The sequence below is a fragment of the Trichogramma pretiosum genome, unplaced genomic scaffold (assembly GCF_000599845.2).
Source record: "Trichogramma pretiosum strain Unisexual culture from Peru unplaced genomic scaffold, Tpre_2.0 scaffold48, whole genome shotgun sequence".
Classification (NCBI taxonomy): Eukaryota; Metazoa; Arthropoda; class Insecta; order Hymenoptera; family Trichogrammatidae; genus Trichogramma; species Trichogramma pretiosum.
In genome coordinates, this window is record NW_019641228.1 from 1,051,845 (window position 1) to 1,069,322 (window position 17,478).

At 33.7% G+C, this 17,478-nt stretch overlaps 4 protein-coding genes across 4 annotated transcripts; 3 read left to right on the forward strand and 1 right to left on the reverse strand.

The window, feature by feature from the left end:
- The first annotated feature begins 157 nt into the window (after window positions 1-157).
- On the forward strand, window positions 158-2,581 carry LOC106648116 (ADP-ribosylation factor-like protein 13B). Its single transcript, XM_023458326.1, has 8 exons — window positions 158-347; window positions 413-483; window positions 546-688; window positions 778-893; window positions 1,205-1,381; window positions 1,506-1,674; window positions 1,931-1,967; window positions 2,253-2,581. The coding sequence occupies exons 1-8, from the start codon at window positions 244-246 to the stop codon at window positions 2,579-2,581; spliced, it is 1,146 nt and encodes a 381-aa protein (XP_023314094.1). The 5' UTR covers window positions 158-243.
- A 518-nt stretch (window positions 2,582-3,099) lies between these two features.
- Window positions 3,100-10,066, forward strand: LOC106648206 (putative uncharacterized protein DDB_G0271606). The gene is made up of 4 exons (XM_014364909.2): window positions 3,100-4,082; window positions 4,679-5,047; window positions 5,125-6,165; window positions 6,253-10,066. The coding sequence occupies exons 1-4, from the start codon at window positions 3,942-3,944 to the stop codon at window positions 7,189-7,191; spliced, it is 2,490 nt and encodes an 829-aa protein (XP_014220395.1). The 5' UTR covers window positions 3,100-3,941; the 3' UTR covers window positions 7,192-10,066.
- A 72-nt stretch (window positions 10,067-10,138) lies between these two features.
- LOC106648375 (neural Wiskott-Aldrich syndrome protein-like) lies at window positions 10,139-14,256 on the reverse strand. The gene is made up of 6 exons (XM_014365231.2): window positions 14,161-14,256; window positions 13,310-13,590; window positions 12,747-13,049; window positions 12,357-12,669; window positions 11,913-12,278; window positions 10,139-11,819 (listed from the first exon to the last, which is right to left on the reverse strand). The coding sequence occupies exons 1-6, from the start codon at window positions 14,254-14,256 to the stop codon at window positions 11,565-11,567; spliced, it is 1,614 nt and encodes a 537-aa protein (XP_014220717.1). The 3' UTR covers window positions 10,139-11,564.
- Window positions 14,257-14,259: 3 nt separating this feature from the next.
- LOC106648376 lies at window positions 14,260-17,356 on the forward strand. Its single transcript, XM_014365232.2, has 7 exons — window positions 14,260-15,693; window positions 15,780-16,023; window positions 16,106-16,234; window positions 16,307-16,468; window positions 16,552-16,761; window positions 16,845-17,050; window positions 17,133-17,356. The coding sequence occupies exons 1-7, from the start codon at window positions 15,512-15,514 to the stop codon at window positions 17,287-17,289; spliced, it is 1,290 nt and encodes a 429-aa protein (XP_014220718.1). The 5' UTR covers window positions 14,260-15,511; the 3' UTR covers window positions 17,290-17,356.
- The last annotated feature ends 122 nt before the right edge of the window (window positions 17,357-17,478 follow it).

Consider the following 17,478-nt stretch of genomic DNA (forward strand, 5'->3'; position numbering starts at 1 on the left):
CTCTACCTTACCCAGAGGGCCTAGAATTGCGGCGCGCCCTCGCTAACAAGTGGACGCACGACGGACGCCGCAAAACAAACTTGCCGCGTTTCAAGAGAGCTTATGAAAAATTGCGCTTGCGTCAAGATCGTTTTGTTTGCCTTAGCAGCGGCTTTGGTCACCGGTCTCCAGCACCGGTTGTCACGAGCTGCTTTTCTAAGTAAAATTATATTTTTAAAGAAATGTCGACTTTTCACTAGCAAAATGGGTAACTGGCTCGTGAACTGCATCGTCAACTCGGTAGGTTGTGTGGAATACCACGCAGAGCAAACAGCCGCTGAAATTTCCCATCGATTGTCACCAAGAAAGTAATTATGAATTTTCGCTCACTTTTTATTTGGAGCATTGCGTTATCAGCTCGTGCATATTGCAGACCGGTCGTCATCTTGGTGCTGGGCTTGGACAATGCGGGCAAAACTTCCGTGGTCAACTACTTGCACAAAAGTAATATTCCAAAAAGTTTCAAGAGTTTTTATTATGTTACTAACTGAAATCGAGTATTTTAGAAAAATTTACGGACGGCGATGTGCTACCCACGAAAGGCTTTAGAACTGTCAAATTCAACTATAAAAGCCAATGGGAAATTGTTCTGTACGATATTGGCGGGGCCAAGGAGTTTCGAAGCTTGTGGCCGAACTACTACGCCGAGGTGAGTAAAAAATCAATTGGCGAACGACTGCGAAGCTTTTTATACATGTTTACCCCAATAATACTTGCTTGGTGGGTACCGCGGGGTAGGTGCATGGTTTTATATACGTCATCGATGCGGACGATCATCGCCGCTATCACGAGTCGGAGGAAGTTTTCAAAGTTTTGGCCTGCCACGAGCATGCGACCTACAAGCCAATACTCTTGTAAGTATAAATTAGTACTTTTTTAGCGCTTAGCTTATCTGAAGCAAGTATGATCGAAGGATAACGTATGGTAATCAACCGATAGATCGTTTTTATTATCATTATTTATTACTTAGAGATCACAAAAACAACGTAAAATACATAAAAAAAACACAAACCCTGAAGTCCGTATTTCGAGCAATTTAGTTTAGTTTTAATCATTTGGCCCGAGACTGTAACCGATATTCGCAAAAGTGTGAATTTATAAATACAGAAAAAATTATTGTAACGCGAAAAAATATTTGTTTCAAATTGCACTATATGTTATATAGCTTGGGTAACAAACAAGACCTGGAAAATTCGCTGGACAGAGTGAGAATCATCGAGTTCATGCACCTCTACCAAATCGTCAATTTCGCCAGGGTTTATACTAGAGTTGAGGAGTGCAGCTGCCTCAAAGACACTTGTAAATATTACAACTGCAATCGAAATATTGACACAGGATTCGAGTATGTGCAAAACTTGCGTACATCATAAACAATCATACCATTAGATCGCACGTTTGCATTATTTTATAAATCAGATGAATTTTCGTAAATAAAAATTTGTAAAATAATCGACTCGTTGTATCAGGTGGCTAATCAAAACGATAGCGGAGGACTACGAAGAATTGGTTCAAGAAATTCAGCTGAGACAAGAAAAGAAGAATAAAAAGCTGCCGAGGAAGCTGGCAAGGCATCGTTCCTGGGCGGCTCAAAAAACTCGCAATCCCTTTGACTATTCCGACACAGATTCCGATACGGTACAAGTGCATCCATCGATAGCATATGCTAAAAAAAATCGTAATCTATTTTACAAAATCCAAAATTAACTAATTTGGGGAGATAATTTTGTCGCGCAGAAAAAATTTTGGTGCATCAAAGTAAAATATGGTTGCAACCAAATTGAACTTTATTTTCATAAATATGGATTTTGTATTTTGGACAAGATTTTTTTATACGTAATTAATATATCAAATTTCAATCTGATTTTTTTGCTGAGAAAAATATTTTTTTTAGTACTTAAAACCACAGATTGAACTGCCAAAACCCAAGAGTAAGTTTGAACAAATTTTCATGTTATTTATATTGAAGAAAAAAAATTGTTGCCAAAAAACAATTGGAAAAGAGCTTCACAATATTTCACCAAAAATAAAAAATCGAAGATTTTAAAATTATTCTGAAAATGGTTGTCTCTTGTTTTATGATTCGGCGTAAAAGTGACTCGTACTCCAATTGTTTACTTGGATTTCGTCTAATAGAAGTTCAAAAAATGGCAATCCAGCAAAATTAATCTAGCACTTGATTAATAGAAAAAAATAAATTTTTTTATGTCAAATAGAAAAGTTAAAACAAAAAAAGGTATTCAACAAGTTTGTGCGAATACGAAAAAACAGAACGTCTCCTCAAAGCGATGAACAGATTGAAAAGCACATGAAAGAAATGATAAAAAATATGAAAATAGAAGAACTCATAAGAACTACGCAGATCGACGAAAATGTCATTCTGTCTTACGAAAGGCCGAGGGGTCGTCCGAAAAAAAAGCAGGTACGGCCACGCACTGCATCTGGCAAAGTCAAGTCATTCAAACTGAAGCGTCGGGTGCAGAACACTTGCATAGAAAGATCAAATGAGACGACGAGAGACGTAGTTGTACCTATTACGTCGTAGCTCAAAGTATCTCAATATTTTTATTAAACCAATCGTTTCTAATAATGGATTGGTCGATTGTTTGTTGTAACTATTTGTAATTAATATTTTTTAAAAAAATTTTATTAAAATAAAATGTAACTACGTGTAAGTTGAATTAAAAAGGTATCCTTGTATTACTTGGTCTCACTCGATCTAAATAAGTAATCGTAAAATATGGATGAAAAAATCTTTTTTGATTGAATATAAACATTTTAAAAATCTCTTCTTTTTCAAACAATTTTACTTGCTGAAATTAAATGCTCAATATAGGCAATGGCCGTTATACTTCGGTCTACTCTCCTGTAGTACTACAGGTCAATTCGATTACGTTGAAAAAGGGCGCCATGATGCACCCCGATACACGATGCAGAGCTGCTGCGACCTCGTGGCGCAGCTCGGCACGGAACACGCCAAATATATAGATCATATTACATTAGGTCTTAAGTCGTGCAGTCTTGTTGGCGTCCAAATTCCAACTCGCAACAATGCAGCAGGAGCGCGTGCGTATTATAGCTATGACTTTCAATCAGTCGCTCATTGCAAATGGCTGAAAACACAAGTAGTTTCGGAGCGATCGCCAAGTGCTTGAATTACGAGTTCATGTGAGTAGTTTTGTGCGTATCTGTTTGGGTGGATTTGTGCTGGACGCTCGAGAACGACGAAATTTGGTCCAACTGGACCGTAAACATTTTTCCGAAATTAGTTTTTAAGGGAGTTTTTCGCACTAGTGTCAAAACAAATGTCAAACATGCACCTCGATGCGGTAGTAGCGGTGGCGATGACGACATCGGCACTTGTACCGGATGAGCATCAATAACAACAGAAATAACAACACGAACGTCAGCAGCAACGCTGGGAATACAATAACGTGCGGCAGCGGAGGTGGATGCGAGACTACCTATGTGCATAAGTGACTCCGAATTTGTGTTGTTATCGCCGGCGATAGTAGTTTCACGACGCGCCCTCCGTGGCGGCGGCCGCACCAGCAGATAATATATCGCTTTACCACTATATACATAACACACAAACACACACGCACAAATATATATCTATAGATATACTGGTACATTGGTACGTACACACAAATATACACGTACGGATACGAGCGCATACAAACGTTCAGATACGCAAATATCTGTAGGTGATACGTAAAAAATAATACGTATTATTTGTGACATATACTCGTCGTGGCATTGTAATTGGGCTCTTGATCGGACGCCCTCGTCGACTATTATTCGGGCGGCGGTGCCTGCGGTGCCTGCGGTGTTGGACTGTTAAATTCAACTTTGCCGAAACTACCTGGCCATCGTTCGTTTGTCATTTTAACAAAAACTGCATCATGTCGGGTTATCGGCGAGTGAATTATTATGAGCTCTGCCGGTTATGCACCAGCAGTGATGGTCTCAAAGTCAACATTTTCAACGAGGAGGGACGCAAAAGGGAACTTCACTCCAAAATACAGGCTTATCTGCCAGTTGAGGTATTGTAATTGTGCTTTTTAGCGAGAAAACGTGTTTTGTTGATTTTTATCCCTTTCCTTCAAAGTATCTGTAATCGCTCGTCTAGGGGACAACAATGGACAGCTGATTTTATCCCGGGCTTATTATTTTTAAAGGGATGCCAAAAACATCATGAAAGTGAACATTTTCAAATAAATTTCATGAAATTGACATTTCATTTTTTTTTTCAAAGACTGTCATGATCTGTATATAATTGTTTCATGGTTCACTCCAGAGATTTAAAAAAAATATTCAGCACCAAAATCAAAAAACATGTTTAAAATTTTCATTTTGAGCAAGATTTGGAATCCAGAAACTATATTAATTTTTTAAGCTTTATTTGATTAATTTTATTGAGAAAGCATTTAAGTGACTGAAAATAATTGCTGATTAATCTATTTCATTAACTGGTATTCTATTATAATTTTTATAATAATATAATTATAATGTAAAATCTTCAGCAAAACTAATAATATTTTTTCCTACCTCAGCTAATAATAATACAGTTTACTTTTAGTATTTAAACATAATATTTTACATATAACATTTATTATAACCCAAAATTTTTTTCTACCAGATCTTGGATAATGATTCGCTGCCTAAAATCGTTTGTATGGAATGCATAAAAAAACTAGATAATTATATTAACTTCAGAGAAGCTGTAGTTTCTGCAGAAAGCATGCTGGAATCTTTTTTAGCTTCTATACGTTTTACTGAAGATTTTATGAAAGAGGGTAAAGTTTATGTTAAAACAGAAAAACCATCTATTAGTGATGACAATGAAAGTTCTATCAATAATGTAGACAAGGTAGCTCCAGCAACTACCCAGATCATCACTGATCAAACTCAATCACACCCTCAACAAGTTCTGGTTAGTAACATAAATACTCCTAACTTACAAATTATCAGTGGAGCTAGAGTACAACAATACAAATGTGAAATGCAGGTATGTACAATCTAAATAAATATCTTTCACTAATTTTGAATCATAAAATAATGAATAAATTTATTACATCATTTTAGATGCAATCTGGAAATGTATCTACAGCTGTTGTGGAAACAACAGCTGAAACTCATTATAGTTATCAGCATCAGTCATCTCAACCACTATCCAATTCACAGCAAAATCAAAATCAGAATCAAATTGTAGAACAACAAACACCACAGCAGCAAACTCCACAAATGCAAGTTCAGGGCCAAATTCAGAGCCAAAATCAAATTACTCAACAACAGGTACAAACATTGAGGCAACTGCAGCAACAGTCTCAGCAGCCATCAAATCAAGCTAGTCAAGTTGTTCATCAAACTCATGAACAATCTCAAATTAATCAGCAATTGCAACAATTACAAAGACAGCAAAGACATTTGCAACAAATTGAAAAACAACAGCAGCAGCAACAGCAGCAACAACAACAACAACAACAGCAGCAGCAGCAGCAGCAACAACAGCAACAACAACAACAGCAACAGCAGCAACAACAACAACAGCAGCAGCAACAACAGCAACAACAACAACAACAACAACAACAACAACAACAACAACAACAACAACAACAACAACAACAACAACAACAACAACAACAGCATCAACAGCATCAACATATTCACATTACTGAACAAGGTGGAGTTCATCGTAACATTATTTTGAAGACTGAAGATGTAAATGAACAACATCAACAACAGCAAGCTCAACTCCAAATTGAAGTTGCCAAAGCTAATGAGGTTGTTGTTAATCAACAAAATCAACAAACATTTACAACAGTTCAAGCTACTCCTGAAGTTTTATTCAGTCTTGGATTTAAAGATGCTTTAACAGCACAAGTAACACGAGAAGAAGTAAAAGATCTTAAAGAATTTGTAAAAGCAGATGATGCTTTGACTCGTGGAACCATAGGTCCTATTTCAGAATTTCTACGCCTACGACCAGCTGGAGAACAGCAAATAGTTACTGTTAATCCTCAAGCCATATCTCATAGATCATATGTTTGTCGCGATTGTGGAAAAACATTTAATTCTATTAGTCAGTTGAATATCCATGATTGTACAAATGTTCTACTCAGCGATGTAAGTAGTTTCTACAAAATTTTACCATGATTGAATAATTTCTTTAACTTACAACATTTTCCAAAAACATATGTTTACTTATTTTAGGTAGCGGATATCACAACAAATACAAATACTATACCAGCTAAAAAAGATGAATCAAACTTGAATCAGATAAATAGTAATACAAATAATAGTGGCAATGGTAGTTCAAGTACCGTAGTTACCAATACAAACACAATGAGTCCGTTTAGCTGTGATGTTTGCAGTAAACCTTTCAAACGCAAAGAGCATTTATTTCAGCATCGCAAACTTCATACCGGTGAACGACCATACGTATGTTCTAGTTGTTCTAAGGCATTCAGTCGTAAAGAGCATTTGGTACGCCATTCAGTTTCGCACACAGGCGCTAAACACCATGAATGCGAGGTTTGCGGTAAATGCTTTTCACGAAAAGATAATTTGCATAAGCATCGGAAAACCCACGGGGTCTCAGGACCTTTCATTTGCGAGCATTGTGGCAAATCATTTGTTGTTAAACATTACTACTTGATGCATGTAACAACCCATGCAAATCAAGCGAACGTCGATGGAAATGGTGGCAATGGTGTTAATAATTGTATAACAGATCCTCTACCTTATAAGTGCAATATTTGCCAGAAATCTTTTGCAGTCAAGCAACATCTCACTACTCATAAACTCAGACATAAGCCTAAATCACAAAACAATAATGCTGTTCATCAGCAGCAACAACAACAGCAACAGCAACAACAACAGCAACAACAACAACAACAACAACAACAACAGCAACAACAACAACAACAACAACAACAACAACAACAACAGCAAATCATACAAACCAATGAAATCACTGTAACAAGAGATATTACTAGTGTTAGTCTGGGCAATGGAGTTGTAGGAACTCCTGCAAATCAATCGGTTATTGAAATACAAAACGTAGTTGAGAGAGTTGAACAACAGCAACAATTACAAACAGATAGCTTTGGTACTAACCATTATCAGGGCAATGTTTCTCAATTTCAATGAGATAAGGGGAAACGTGTCTATTATGTTCTCTTGCCAAATGGTAACAATCATAAAATTGTTGTCGTTTAAGTGCTACTATGAGAAAATTTAAATAGATACGTGTTATCCCCTTCAATCACCTCGGAAAATAAACACTAATGTTTCATCCAAATTTTCATTCAAACTCTTTTTTGTTTGATGAATAGACATAAGTCTGAAAGAATGAATTTGTATAAATTTAATCATTAAAAATGAAGTATCGTATATTATTTTAGATGTTCGTGTATAGTTTACATACCAAGATATATATTTATGAACTAGAGTTTTTTTAATTTTATAATATGATATTTGACATGAAAAAATCAAAAGAGTACATTAACTCATCTTTGATTACTTGCAATTAAATAAAAAGATGAAATATATATAAATTTATTTGGTTAAATTTGATTTACTAACATCTCAGACAAAAGATATTCTTGTATATCGTTTATCCTTGTCGTTAGGCCAGTGATTTTGAATTTTTACAATGATTAAAATATACGCAATGTTTTTAATGATAGACCCTTATTCATTATAAAAATCAAAATCAATGACTGATCAATTTTGTTAAGGTAAAGAGTGTAATATTTTGTTACAGCAATGATAATTCAATAATGATTGAAAATATTCACGTTCTTCATTACAAGCATTTTTGATACTTACATATTTGTGCATAAATTCTATTTGTAAAATAAATGAACATTATACGAAATATATAAATGTATCTTTTTAAATTCATTCATTTGGATGCTTTTTACACTAAATCAAAATGGCTGAAATTTATTGAATTTTATTTTAAATAAAAAAATCAAGATTAAACTATAACAGTTATAAACAATGTACTTTAATGTACCAAGTGTTTTATACACAATAATCGTGTAAAACTATCTTTTTAAAAAAATGTATCATAAATATATCAAATTGATAGTATAAAAGTTTTCCTAAATTTGGAAGTGTTGAAATCAGAAACAACCGCCTACATTTTGATGATTTGCTTAGTTGATGAGAAATAAAGATGAATTTGAGTCAAGAATTTCACACGCCCATAAGAAATGTACATTTTTTACGACAGATTATATAGAGAATTGTATACAGTATATAAAAAATTGAATAATTATATAAAACAAATTATTGTAACATAGACATTTTTCGTTTCTTCTAGATTTGTGAAATTCATGATTACAAATATTCTACATTCCCAAGGTCTATAGAAGAAATAGTTAATAGTTTGTGAAACTAAAAACTAGACACATAGCTGGTGCTATATGATATTGTAATATATTTGCTCCAGTGAGAAATGACACAGTATCATTAATTGAGTTTTGATGTGATCAACTCATGCAAAAAATCAAACCAAGTCTTCTGTGAAAACATTTTTCAAAGCTCCTTTTATATGTTTATGATTGACTGAAAATGAATGATAATTGTAAAGTAAAAAAATGTGCAAATATTGAATTTAAGAAAGGAAAGAAGAATAAATTTGATTTACAGTAAAAAACAAAAATTATAGTTTCCACAGGTACCCAAAAATGAAAATTTGAATATATTATCTTAGATAAAATTATCACTTAAATAGCAAGTATTTCAGAATAAAAAACTTAAGTGTTTTATTTTGAAATATTTTATTTTAGTGATGAGTAAATCAAAAAGATGAATCAGAGTGACTTTACTACAAATAAAAGTATTTAACATTACATAAAACCTGCATTTCAAATGTTGTAGTGAATTATGGATAGCTTGGTAAAACATGCAAGACAGTATCTCTGTATAAGATATTTACAATTAAGCCTTTTAAATTGTTAATTGTAGGTACTCGTTACAAAGTTCTTGAGTTTTTCCTAAAAATTATACTTTTGAAATTTCGTTTCACATGAACATTAAATTCAAATTATACGTTTTTGAACTAGGAAATCGAATGAATCTCATTGAGTGAAATTCGATAGATAAGTTAACGTTGCTCGGTTGCAACCGCAACGAAAATGATCATTATAAAATTTCCACGATCAACAAATATATGACGAATATATTTCTAGCTTTTCTACTTGATATTATAATACGCATAAAATATCGTATTATCATATGAAAATGTAGAAATTTTAATTTTATTATATATACACGTTTGGAGAACTTTAATTTACCATTTAGCTACACTATTCATGAGTTTTAAAATTATAAATATTGTAATAAGATTTATGACAGTCACTCTCAATTCCGAAGTAGAAAATGAAATTTTCCGCTGAGAGTCAAGAAAGATACAAGTAGTGGTATCCTATATCAAAGTAAAATTATTCTAAATAATGAATGTTAAATTCAAGCTTTGAAGTTATAATACATTTTTCTCATTGTATTCCGACAAAAAGAGAATGCAAGAAAAACGGTATCATGTTCCCTGCATTGAGAAATTAAAAAACAAAAAACATGAATAACAAAATTAAAGCTTATTCACATCGATGACGTTAGTAAAAATAAAATTATAAAACTCAAACGTCGACTTTGCTTACATACCGATTTTGCTTTGCAATGCCATAAATGCATGTACGTGCGAATGATTATTCAATTTATTTTGATTCTTAAACGGTCTCAAATTTTTTTTTAGCAAAATTGATTCGATAAAAAACATATATAATGAATATTTATCGTTTTGTCTTACATATTTAGATTCTATAACATACGATAACCGTTTAAAAATCGAAATAATATAAGAAAATTGAATGTATTGAACATAATGCTACGGAGTAGAAGTAACCTTACATTTTTGTGTAAATTATTATTAATAAAACCAAAGATTAAAGTATAAATACTATGTAATATATTGTAGTCATGAAATAGATAATATATAGATTTAATTCCAGATAAATCAGCTGTTTTAATTATTTCTCCCCATTTTTTTTTTGAAATTTGATATTCATTGAATAAATAGACGTAAAAATTGAATTGAAAGTCATAAAGCCTTTATTATTTAATTAATAAAATTAATAAAATTAGTTATAATACATGTAACGAGTAATAGTACTTGGTAAATTAAAAAAATTATAATATAGTATGTATAATATATAATATATATAATATAATATATACACTCTACACGTTCGTTAACCGAAAATATAATGAATACTTGGTACTCGTCGATGAACTTCGAAGACTAGTTAAACGCCTCCATCAGTGATTACCCACTTTATTTTATGGGATCGAAAATTTCTATCGAGAATGGAGATGTGTACTTAATCCATTTTAGGTGCGCTTACTTTTCACCCGGTAAACATATATTTTTAGGCCAATATCCTTCATTAATATTTTTACATTAATTAGTGAATCATTTATACAGTCCATCAACGGTTTATTAGTGGAGTTTTTTTTCAGGATTTAATAGCCTATATCAATAAAATAACAACTACACTAATAACATCAAGAGTCCTCCACTACATTATATGACCATGAAGTTTAGTTATTTTCAATAATTTTTACGCATGTTTGTGCGTACTCAAATAACCAGTATTATAAAATGAAGGAGGAGAAAGTTCAGGCACTGTGAGGAAAAACATATGTGTTAAGCACGCGTAATTTTCTTGTCCTTGTAAAATTTTAGACAAATTACATAGTGTTGCTCTTCCTTTATCATAAGCATATTAATTTTCTTCTATTAATCTGCTATTAGTCGTAGCCAGCTAACAGTTAAATGTTGTTTTTGCTTCATTGCTTTGTTCATTGCTCAGGGTGTTTTACACAGATTTCACCCATGAAGACGCGAAAATTCTTTTTATATTGTATTTCTACAGAACAAGTTTTTTAATCCATAAAAAAATTATGTGCTGTATAAAAACAAAGATTTTACACTAACATTTAGAATTTCAGAACAATTGTAAATAATACTCTTCTAGAAATGATGACGTACCTATTGTAGATCACGATAGACATCAATATGAGTCTTATTTAATAACAACCATTTTTGACGTATTTTTATAACGATGATATTTTAACGTTTAAGGTATATTTTTTTCAAATTCGCTTGCATTTCAATCCATTCAATTAACACACACATCAATCTATGATCGAACATTGGTTCAAAGCTACTGAATATATAATGCAATTTTATATCGGTCCCACGTATAATTCATACCACGTTTTTACATATAACATGCTCGTGAACATGCACGTTAATACATTACTTAGGGCGTTTAACTTGGTCTACGATCACTTGATATAATACCAATGTCATCTTGAATTGATTGTTCTGTCATCAATTCGACGACCAAACACATTCCATTTTTTTTGTGATAATTTCTCGTTATTGTCCTGTTAACGATAGACATTTTTATACATACAAAAAAAAACACGTCCAAGCCATTCTTAAAGTACTAATCGTCCCACTCGTCATCATTATCACTGAAGTCACTTGAATCTTCACTCTCACTGTACATAGCTCGCGATCGTTCAGCCAATGCTCTGGTTAGTGCTGCTGCTAAGCCACCCTCGACAACGTTCGGTGTGGCACTGTTTGGCCTTGGTTCATTTGTTACTGGTTTCAGCGTTATTCCTTGTCGTATTTCATCCAAAAGATTACTTCTCGTATCTTTTGGAGTGGGCGATTTTGTTTCTTCTTTATTTATTTTCTAAGCAAAAATTTTAAATATATATTCAAATTCAAATTAATTGCTATTAATAATTACAACAACTTTCATTAATATTACTACTGAAAAATTTACCTTCAAGGGAATACCACTACGTATTGACTCCATTAACATTGATCGGGGATCCACTGCAGGTACAGGTGCCTTAATATCGTTGCTAGATCCACTATTACCATTATTATTAGGACTCAAACTGGGTAGAGGTGGTGGTGGTGGTGCATTTACAGCTTTTGGTAATTCAACAGGCATTGGAGGGGGTGGTGGTGGTGGGGGTAATACTGGTGCTATTGCTGGTGCTGGTGCCGCAACTGGAGCTGCCGCAGGTGGAGGTGGCCTGGTTGGAAGTGCTCTATGAACTTGAGGTGGTACATTTGGAGGTGGAGGTGGAGCTTGACTTTGAGTCTGAACTGGAGGCAACGGAGGCGCTTTTCGTTGATGACTCTGTAAATTCATTTTACAAATTAAATAAAATTCACCCTGTATCAAAACTGTTTGACAAGGAATTATTTGAAAAGTTACATTGTTTGAAAAGTTTGTGTTCACTGGTATTGTTCTTGCTGGCACAGGTGGTGGAGGTTCTGATTTTGGCAAAGGTCTTGGCACTTGATGCTGCATATTAATTGGCGACGGCGGTTTCGTACTTGATGACGGAACTATTTCCTTTTTCACTGCATTCATACCCCCATAGCGCTCGATAAAATCGTAAATAAAATCTCGTGTTTCGCGATTTTCCAAGTGAGTATCTGATATTCCAACTTTATCAAAGAAAGCTTTCAATTCCGGATCTACTACCCTACAGTTATTTATATCGGTGCCCACATGTTCCACGTGTCTGTAAAAAAAATGCATAATGAAAAATTGTTTCTTAAAATTAATAGATTTTTCTTCAATTTTATCGTCAGAACTCACCTAAAATCAAACGGTAATCCAATATCATTAGTTGTTAATTTTTTCTTAGACTCATGATTTTTCTTTTTCTTCTTGGAAGATTTGGTAGATGATGAAATGTTCGATAAACTTCTATTTATATTAGAAGTCATGGATGTTCCATTTGAAAATTTTTCCGAAGTATTTGGCACAAGACCTAAAGATGGTGTGCTCACACTTTGATTTTTTTGAGGTAAAGTAACTCCTCTTTGATTTTCTGGTGGTTTTGAGTGTCTTTCAGATCTACGTCTGGCTCTTGCAGAGAGTCTTTCATCAAGAACATTTCTAAAAAATTTCAAGAAAATTAGTATTTTTGTCATTTTTTATAATTACATTTGAATATTTGTCATTATTTTTTAAAATGGTACCTAATAGATATACAATCACTAATTCTTATCTAAAAATACAAAGCAATTATCAGTAACAGATAAGACCATCAGTTAACCGAACAAAAAATTTTTTTTTATGTTTTATCGTTAGAAAAACAATTTTTTTTTCCTGCATCTGAAATTAGGTCATTCAATAAAAAGTTCATGTCAACTTACTTCAAGACAATTGCATCAGTTTCACTAGCAAAATTAAATGCTGCCATGCAGTCTTCAGCTTCAAAGGTATGAAAATAATTTTCAGGTGCCTTATACTCAATGGACATGTAAACTTCATGTTCCCAAAGTAAAGTTTTCTTCTGAATGCAATACAGTCTTAGGAAAAAACTTCGTTTAGAAGTATCTCTGATCAGTGTGATGATTCCTGTATTTTTCTTTATCCATTCATTATGTCTTGGAGGTTCTGTCAAGTACAGTTGAATAATACCCGCAGCAAGGCACTAAAGATAATAAGAGTAATTGTAATTAGTTTACTATGCACTATGTAAAAAAATGTATTCATAAAAATAAGTTAACACATGATTCAAGCTACTGTAAAGAAAAATTCAATCACTTTCAAACAAGACAAGAATGTCAAGTCTATATTGAGCGAGTCACGGTGTTGTCATTTTATTAACAATATGAAGCTACAATGACAAGTGCAGTTGAACATTAGATAGGAAGTGTATAAATAGGAGAGTTATCACTAATAAATACTTGAGTAAATACATACATAATAAGCTCAAAACACCAGCATAATGTCATTAGAACCAGTAATGGAGGTACAGTGAATAAACCTCAAACATTCAAAGTGTCAAAATTGAAATTAATTCCGTCTGTTCGAAATCGTATCTGTTTGATGTATTTCGTCGTTTAAGGTGCAGCCGAAATCGCGTCATAAAAGAGTCGAGTTAGCATGGCAAGGTTTATAAATAATCACAGAGAAAAAACGAGCGATCGAAAAATGGAAGAAAGAAGAAAGTGTGCGAAGCTTGATACACATTTAGGCATGAATTAATGACATATTTTACCTGGCAGCGATTCCCAATAAGTCGAAAGACCTGTTCATTTTCCTCTGGTTTGAGCAATATCGAGCCCTGATGTTCGTTCGCGCTGCCCGACTTCATCGTGGAAGCTATGACGAGGTTTCAACGACTCGTTGTCTCGGGTCGTCAAGCAAGTTTTGACGTCGAGCGCGATGCAGATGCGATCGAAAAAAGTTGGAGCCACGAGCAATATATGCGAGGTCGGCCGATGACGGCAGGAGATGACGATGATAATGATGGTGATGATAATGATGAATCAGCCAAGCAAGTAGTTTGCTAACAAAACACTCTTGGCATCGTGAGCGAGCGACTTTCTCACACTCGCGTCCATCATCGCAAATTTGTTTTGTCCTGGCGCTTTCACAGGTCACACACACGCACACGTTGAGATGTTCCTCTCGTGCAGCACTACGTATATATATCTGTATGCACTATATGTATATAACGTACTGTAGCAGTAGCACGAGCTTCTTTTTTAAAGTGCTCGGCTGTCCGCTGTTTCACTACTTGCCACTGCAGCAATAGCAGCAGCTCTGGTTGTGAGATATTGCGAGTTTTCAGCGTGTCAATGCGAATGCATAGAGAAAAAAAGTGACCGAGGAGAAATGTATACTCTACACGATTCTATGTGTATATAAGAGACTATTGTATATATATACAACAAGCGTGTATGTATGTTCGTATAATAATACCCAAGAGTAATCGTAGTATGTGTGAGCAAGAGTAACAGAGACGCAGAGAGAGAGAGGCGACGTTTAAAGAGGGACCCCTGGCAGAGAGTAAGCTCCGCGATGGCCTGCTGAGCCTACTCTACTGCTGAGAATCGCTCCTACTGCTTGACGTCGCGATATGTGGAGAGGGGAAGCGAGACGCCGAGGGGGTGCAGCTGAGCAGCTTTTGCTCGCAAAAAGGCTCTGACGATAGTCGCTATATGGAGCATCCACTCTTGCCAACGCTCCGGTAGCATTTTTAAAGAGACGCCGCCGCTGACAATCGCGTCAGCACTGCCCGGTAGAGGTAGTCAGCGTATACGGCAAGCTTATACACGTTTCATCAATTAATTGACAATTTCACTTATTAACGTCGCCAGTGATTATTAAGCACACGCTGCATAGCTTAATATTAGGTAGCATAGGATAGAGTGAGAGAGGAGATACTCGCCTACTTAGGAAAACATAAACACAACCAAAACGCATAGCGTCAACAGCATGTAGACTAGCTGTCAAAATAGTCTTCAATGGTCGGAAGATCGATCAACTTGATTTTCCGTGGTTAGGAATTTTATTCTTACCTTTTATATAGCGAGCTAGTTAACTGATTACATCTGCCAAAAGAGATGAAACGCTCGGCGACTCCTTCACATTCTAGTGACGATGAGTCTAAGAAAGATTTGGAGCCCATTGCCAAAAAGAGTAAGAATAATTTCAGATATGAGTATCATTTTTTAGATTTGCCAGATGATGTTTTACTTCATGTTTGTAATCTTCTCAGTGCTTTTGACAAAATTGCACTGCATCTGTAAGTACTGATCTTGCAATTTGTATTTTAAGCCATTGATCAACTAATCCACTGATTTTGTTTAAACTTATTTTATACTTTTTTAGGACTTGTACTCGCTTGTCAAACTTATGCTGTGATAGATTCTTATGGAAAAAAATAGATTTCCGAGGAAAAAATTTGACTGTTAGAACTCTTAAACTTTATAGTAAATTCATTCTGCCTATCACTAAATTTTTAGCTATTCGTGGGAATACAGAGATTGATGCTGAATTTTTTGACCTACTTCGCCAGCAGAGCAGAGACTTGAAAGAATTTATCGTTGAAGATTACATTATTTCACAGCAAGATGTACGTAGAAGACTTATACATTTATTTCTTTATTACCATCTCAAGTTTTTTTTCTTATGATGACTAATAATTGTATTTTTAGATACCTATTACATCATTTCCAAAAACATTAAAATTACTTTCGCTGAAAGGATGTGATGTAATCAATAGATCACCATTGCTTACAACTAAATATTTGAGTAGAATAGACTCTCATATGCTTAACTTATCGGTAAGATGAACAATCCATTCTTTTGTACAAATTCAATACCAGCCCAAAATAGAAAAAAAATATTGTTTTCAGACATTAATTTTATCAAATTGTAAATGGTTAAATTCACATTCATTTATGATTATCAGTAAAATTCAGCAACTTAAAGAAGTCAGACTAAATTCTTGTCATGGATTAAAAGAGGACATAGCATATACAAGCATAGCATGTAGATGCGGAATGAAAAATTTAGAGGTATAATTAAAATATTGATCATTTTTATTTGTTATTATTGTGATAAATTTGTAATGTTATACTAATTTTTACACTAAAATCAGATTTTAGATTTGAGAGACACATTTGTTGGAGACAGTGTAATAACTAGTTTTAGTCTTTGTCCAACATTGACTGAAATATACATGGAGAATCCAAGTCCTGAATCTGAACCATACCATCATGAACCTCCACCCGAACACAGAGAAATATTTCTAATTCAATTGCCTCGAGGTCCAAACATAAATCAAAATAATGTTGCAGTAAATGTTGGGGTATATAAATGAAAAAATTATTGCATATATAGTGTTCAATAGTTTTGACTAAATTTTTGATTGCTGTTACTATTATATTTCAGCGTGTTAATGATATAGATGCAAATCGGCTGATGGGATATATTAGAAACAATGTAGATCGTTCTCTAATAACAGATAGGTCTGTGTGCAGTTTAGGCATTCAAGGTAGAAATCCAAATATTGCCATAAATCATCTAGAAGAAGTTCAATTAGCTGTAGGAAGATCTAGAGAAACAACTAATCCAAATTTACAAAAATTGGTAGTAAGGTAAATTAATAATATTAATATAATTAATTTTCATTCATCAGTAAAATGATGTTGATCTCTAACTATTAAATGCAATTTTCAGAAATTATCCGGATGTTACAAATAATTCATTGACTCACTTGCTTCATAATGCTCCTAAACTGGTGTATCTTGATGTTACTGGTACTTCGGTGACAAAACAAGCAGTGGATAATTTCAGACTTCAACGACCTGAAGTTACGCTTTTATCATCTTTTTAATTTTATTTCAAGGAAACTTGTAAATATTTCAGTCCTCTTTCGAATGCAATCAAATTTTTTTTTGTAAGAATTATTATTAAGTACTGGTAAAAAATTAATTTTATATGTCATGATAATTGCTTGAAAAAATTAGATAGAACAAATAATTAGAAAACTGTGATTTAATATTTGGAGATGAAGAGTCTGTAT

What these genes read in the sequence shown, in the direction of transcription:
- LOC106648206 (XM_014364909.2), top strand. Translation starts at nt 3,942, where the DNA reads ATGTCGGGTTATCGGCGAGTGAATTATTATGAGCTCTGCCGGTTATGC. An exon ending in AATACAAATGTGAAATGCAG is followed by an intron (nt 5,048 to 5,124) that starts GTATGTACAATC and finishes ACATCATTTTAG; the next exon opens with ATGCAATCTGGAAATGTATC. An exon ending in CAAATGTTCTACTCAGCGAT is followed by an intron (nt 6,166 to 6,252) that starts GTAAGTAGTTTC and finishes TACTTATTTTAG; the next exon opens with GTAGCGGATATCACAACAAA.
- LOC106648376 (XM_014365232.2), top strand. Translation starts at nt 15,512, where the DNA reads ATGAAACGCTCGGCGACTCCTTCACATTCTAGTGACGATGAGTCTAAG. An exon ending in ACATTATTTCACAGCAAGAT is followed by an intron (nt 16,024 to 16,105) that starts GTACGTAGAAGA and finishes TTGTATTTTTAG; the next exon opens with ATACCTATTACATCATTTCC. An exon ending in CTCATATGCTTAACTTATCG is followed by an intron (nt 16,235 to 16,306) that starts GTAAGATGAACA and finishes TATTGTTTTCAG; the next exon opens with ACATTAATTTTATCAAATTG.
- LOC106648116 (XM_023458326.1), top strand. Translation starts at nt 244, where the DNA reads ATGGGTAACTGGCTCGTGAACTGCATCGTCAACTCGGTAGGTTGTGTG. An exon ending in CATCGATTGTCACCAAGAAA is followed by an intron (nt 348 to 412) that starts GTAATTATGAAT and finishes TGCATATTGCAG; the next exon opens with ACCGGTCGTCATCTTGGTGC. An exon ending in ACCTACAAGCCAATACTCTT is followed by an intron (nt 894 to 1,204) that starts GTAAGTATAAAT and finishes TATGTTATATAG; the next exon opens with CTTGGGTAACAAACAAGACC.
- LOC106648375 (XM_014365231.2), bottom strand. Translation starts at nt 14,256, where the DNA reads ATGAAGTCGGGCAGCGCGAACGAACATCAGGGCTCGATATTGCTCAAA. An exon ending in ACTGATGCAATTGTCTTGAA is followed by an intron (nt 13,050 to 13,309) that starts GTAAGTTGACAT and finishes GAAATTTTTTAG; the next exon opens with AAATGTTCTTGATGAAAGAC. An exon ending in ACACAAACTTTTCAAACAAT is followed by an intron (nt 12,279 to 12,356) that starts GTAACTTTTCAA and finishes ATGAATTTACAG; the next exon opens with AGTCATCAACGAAAAGCGCC.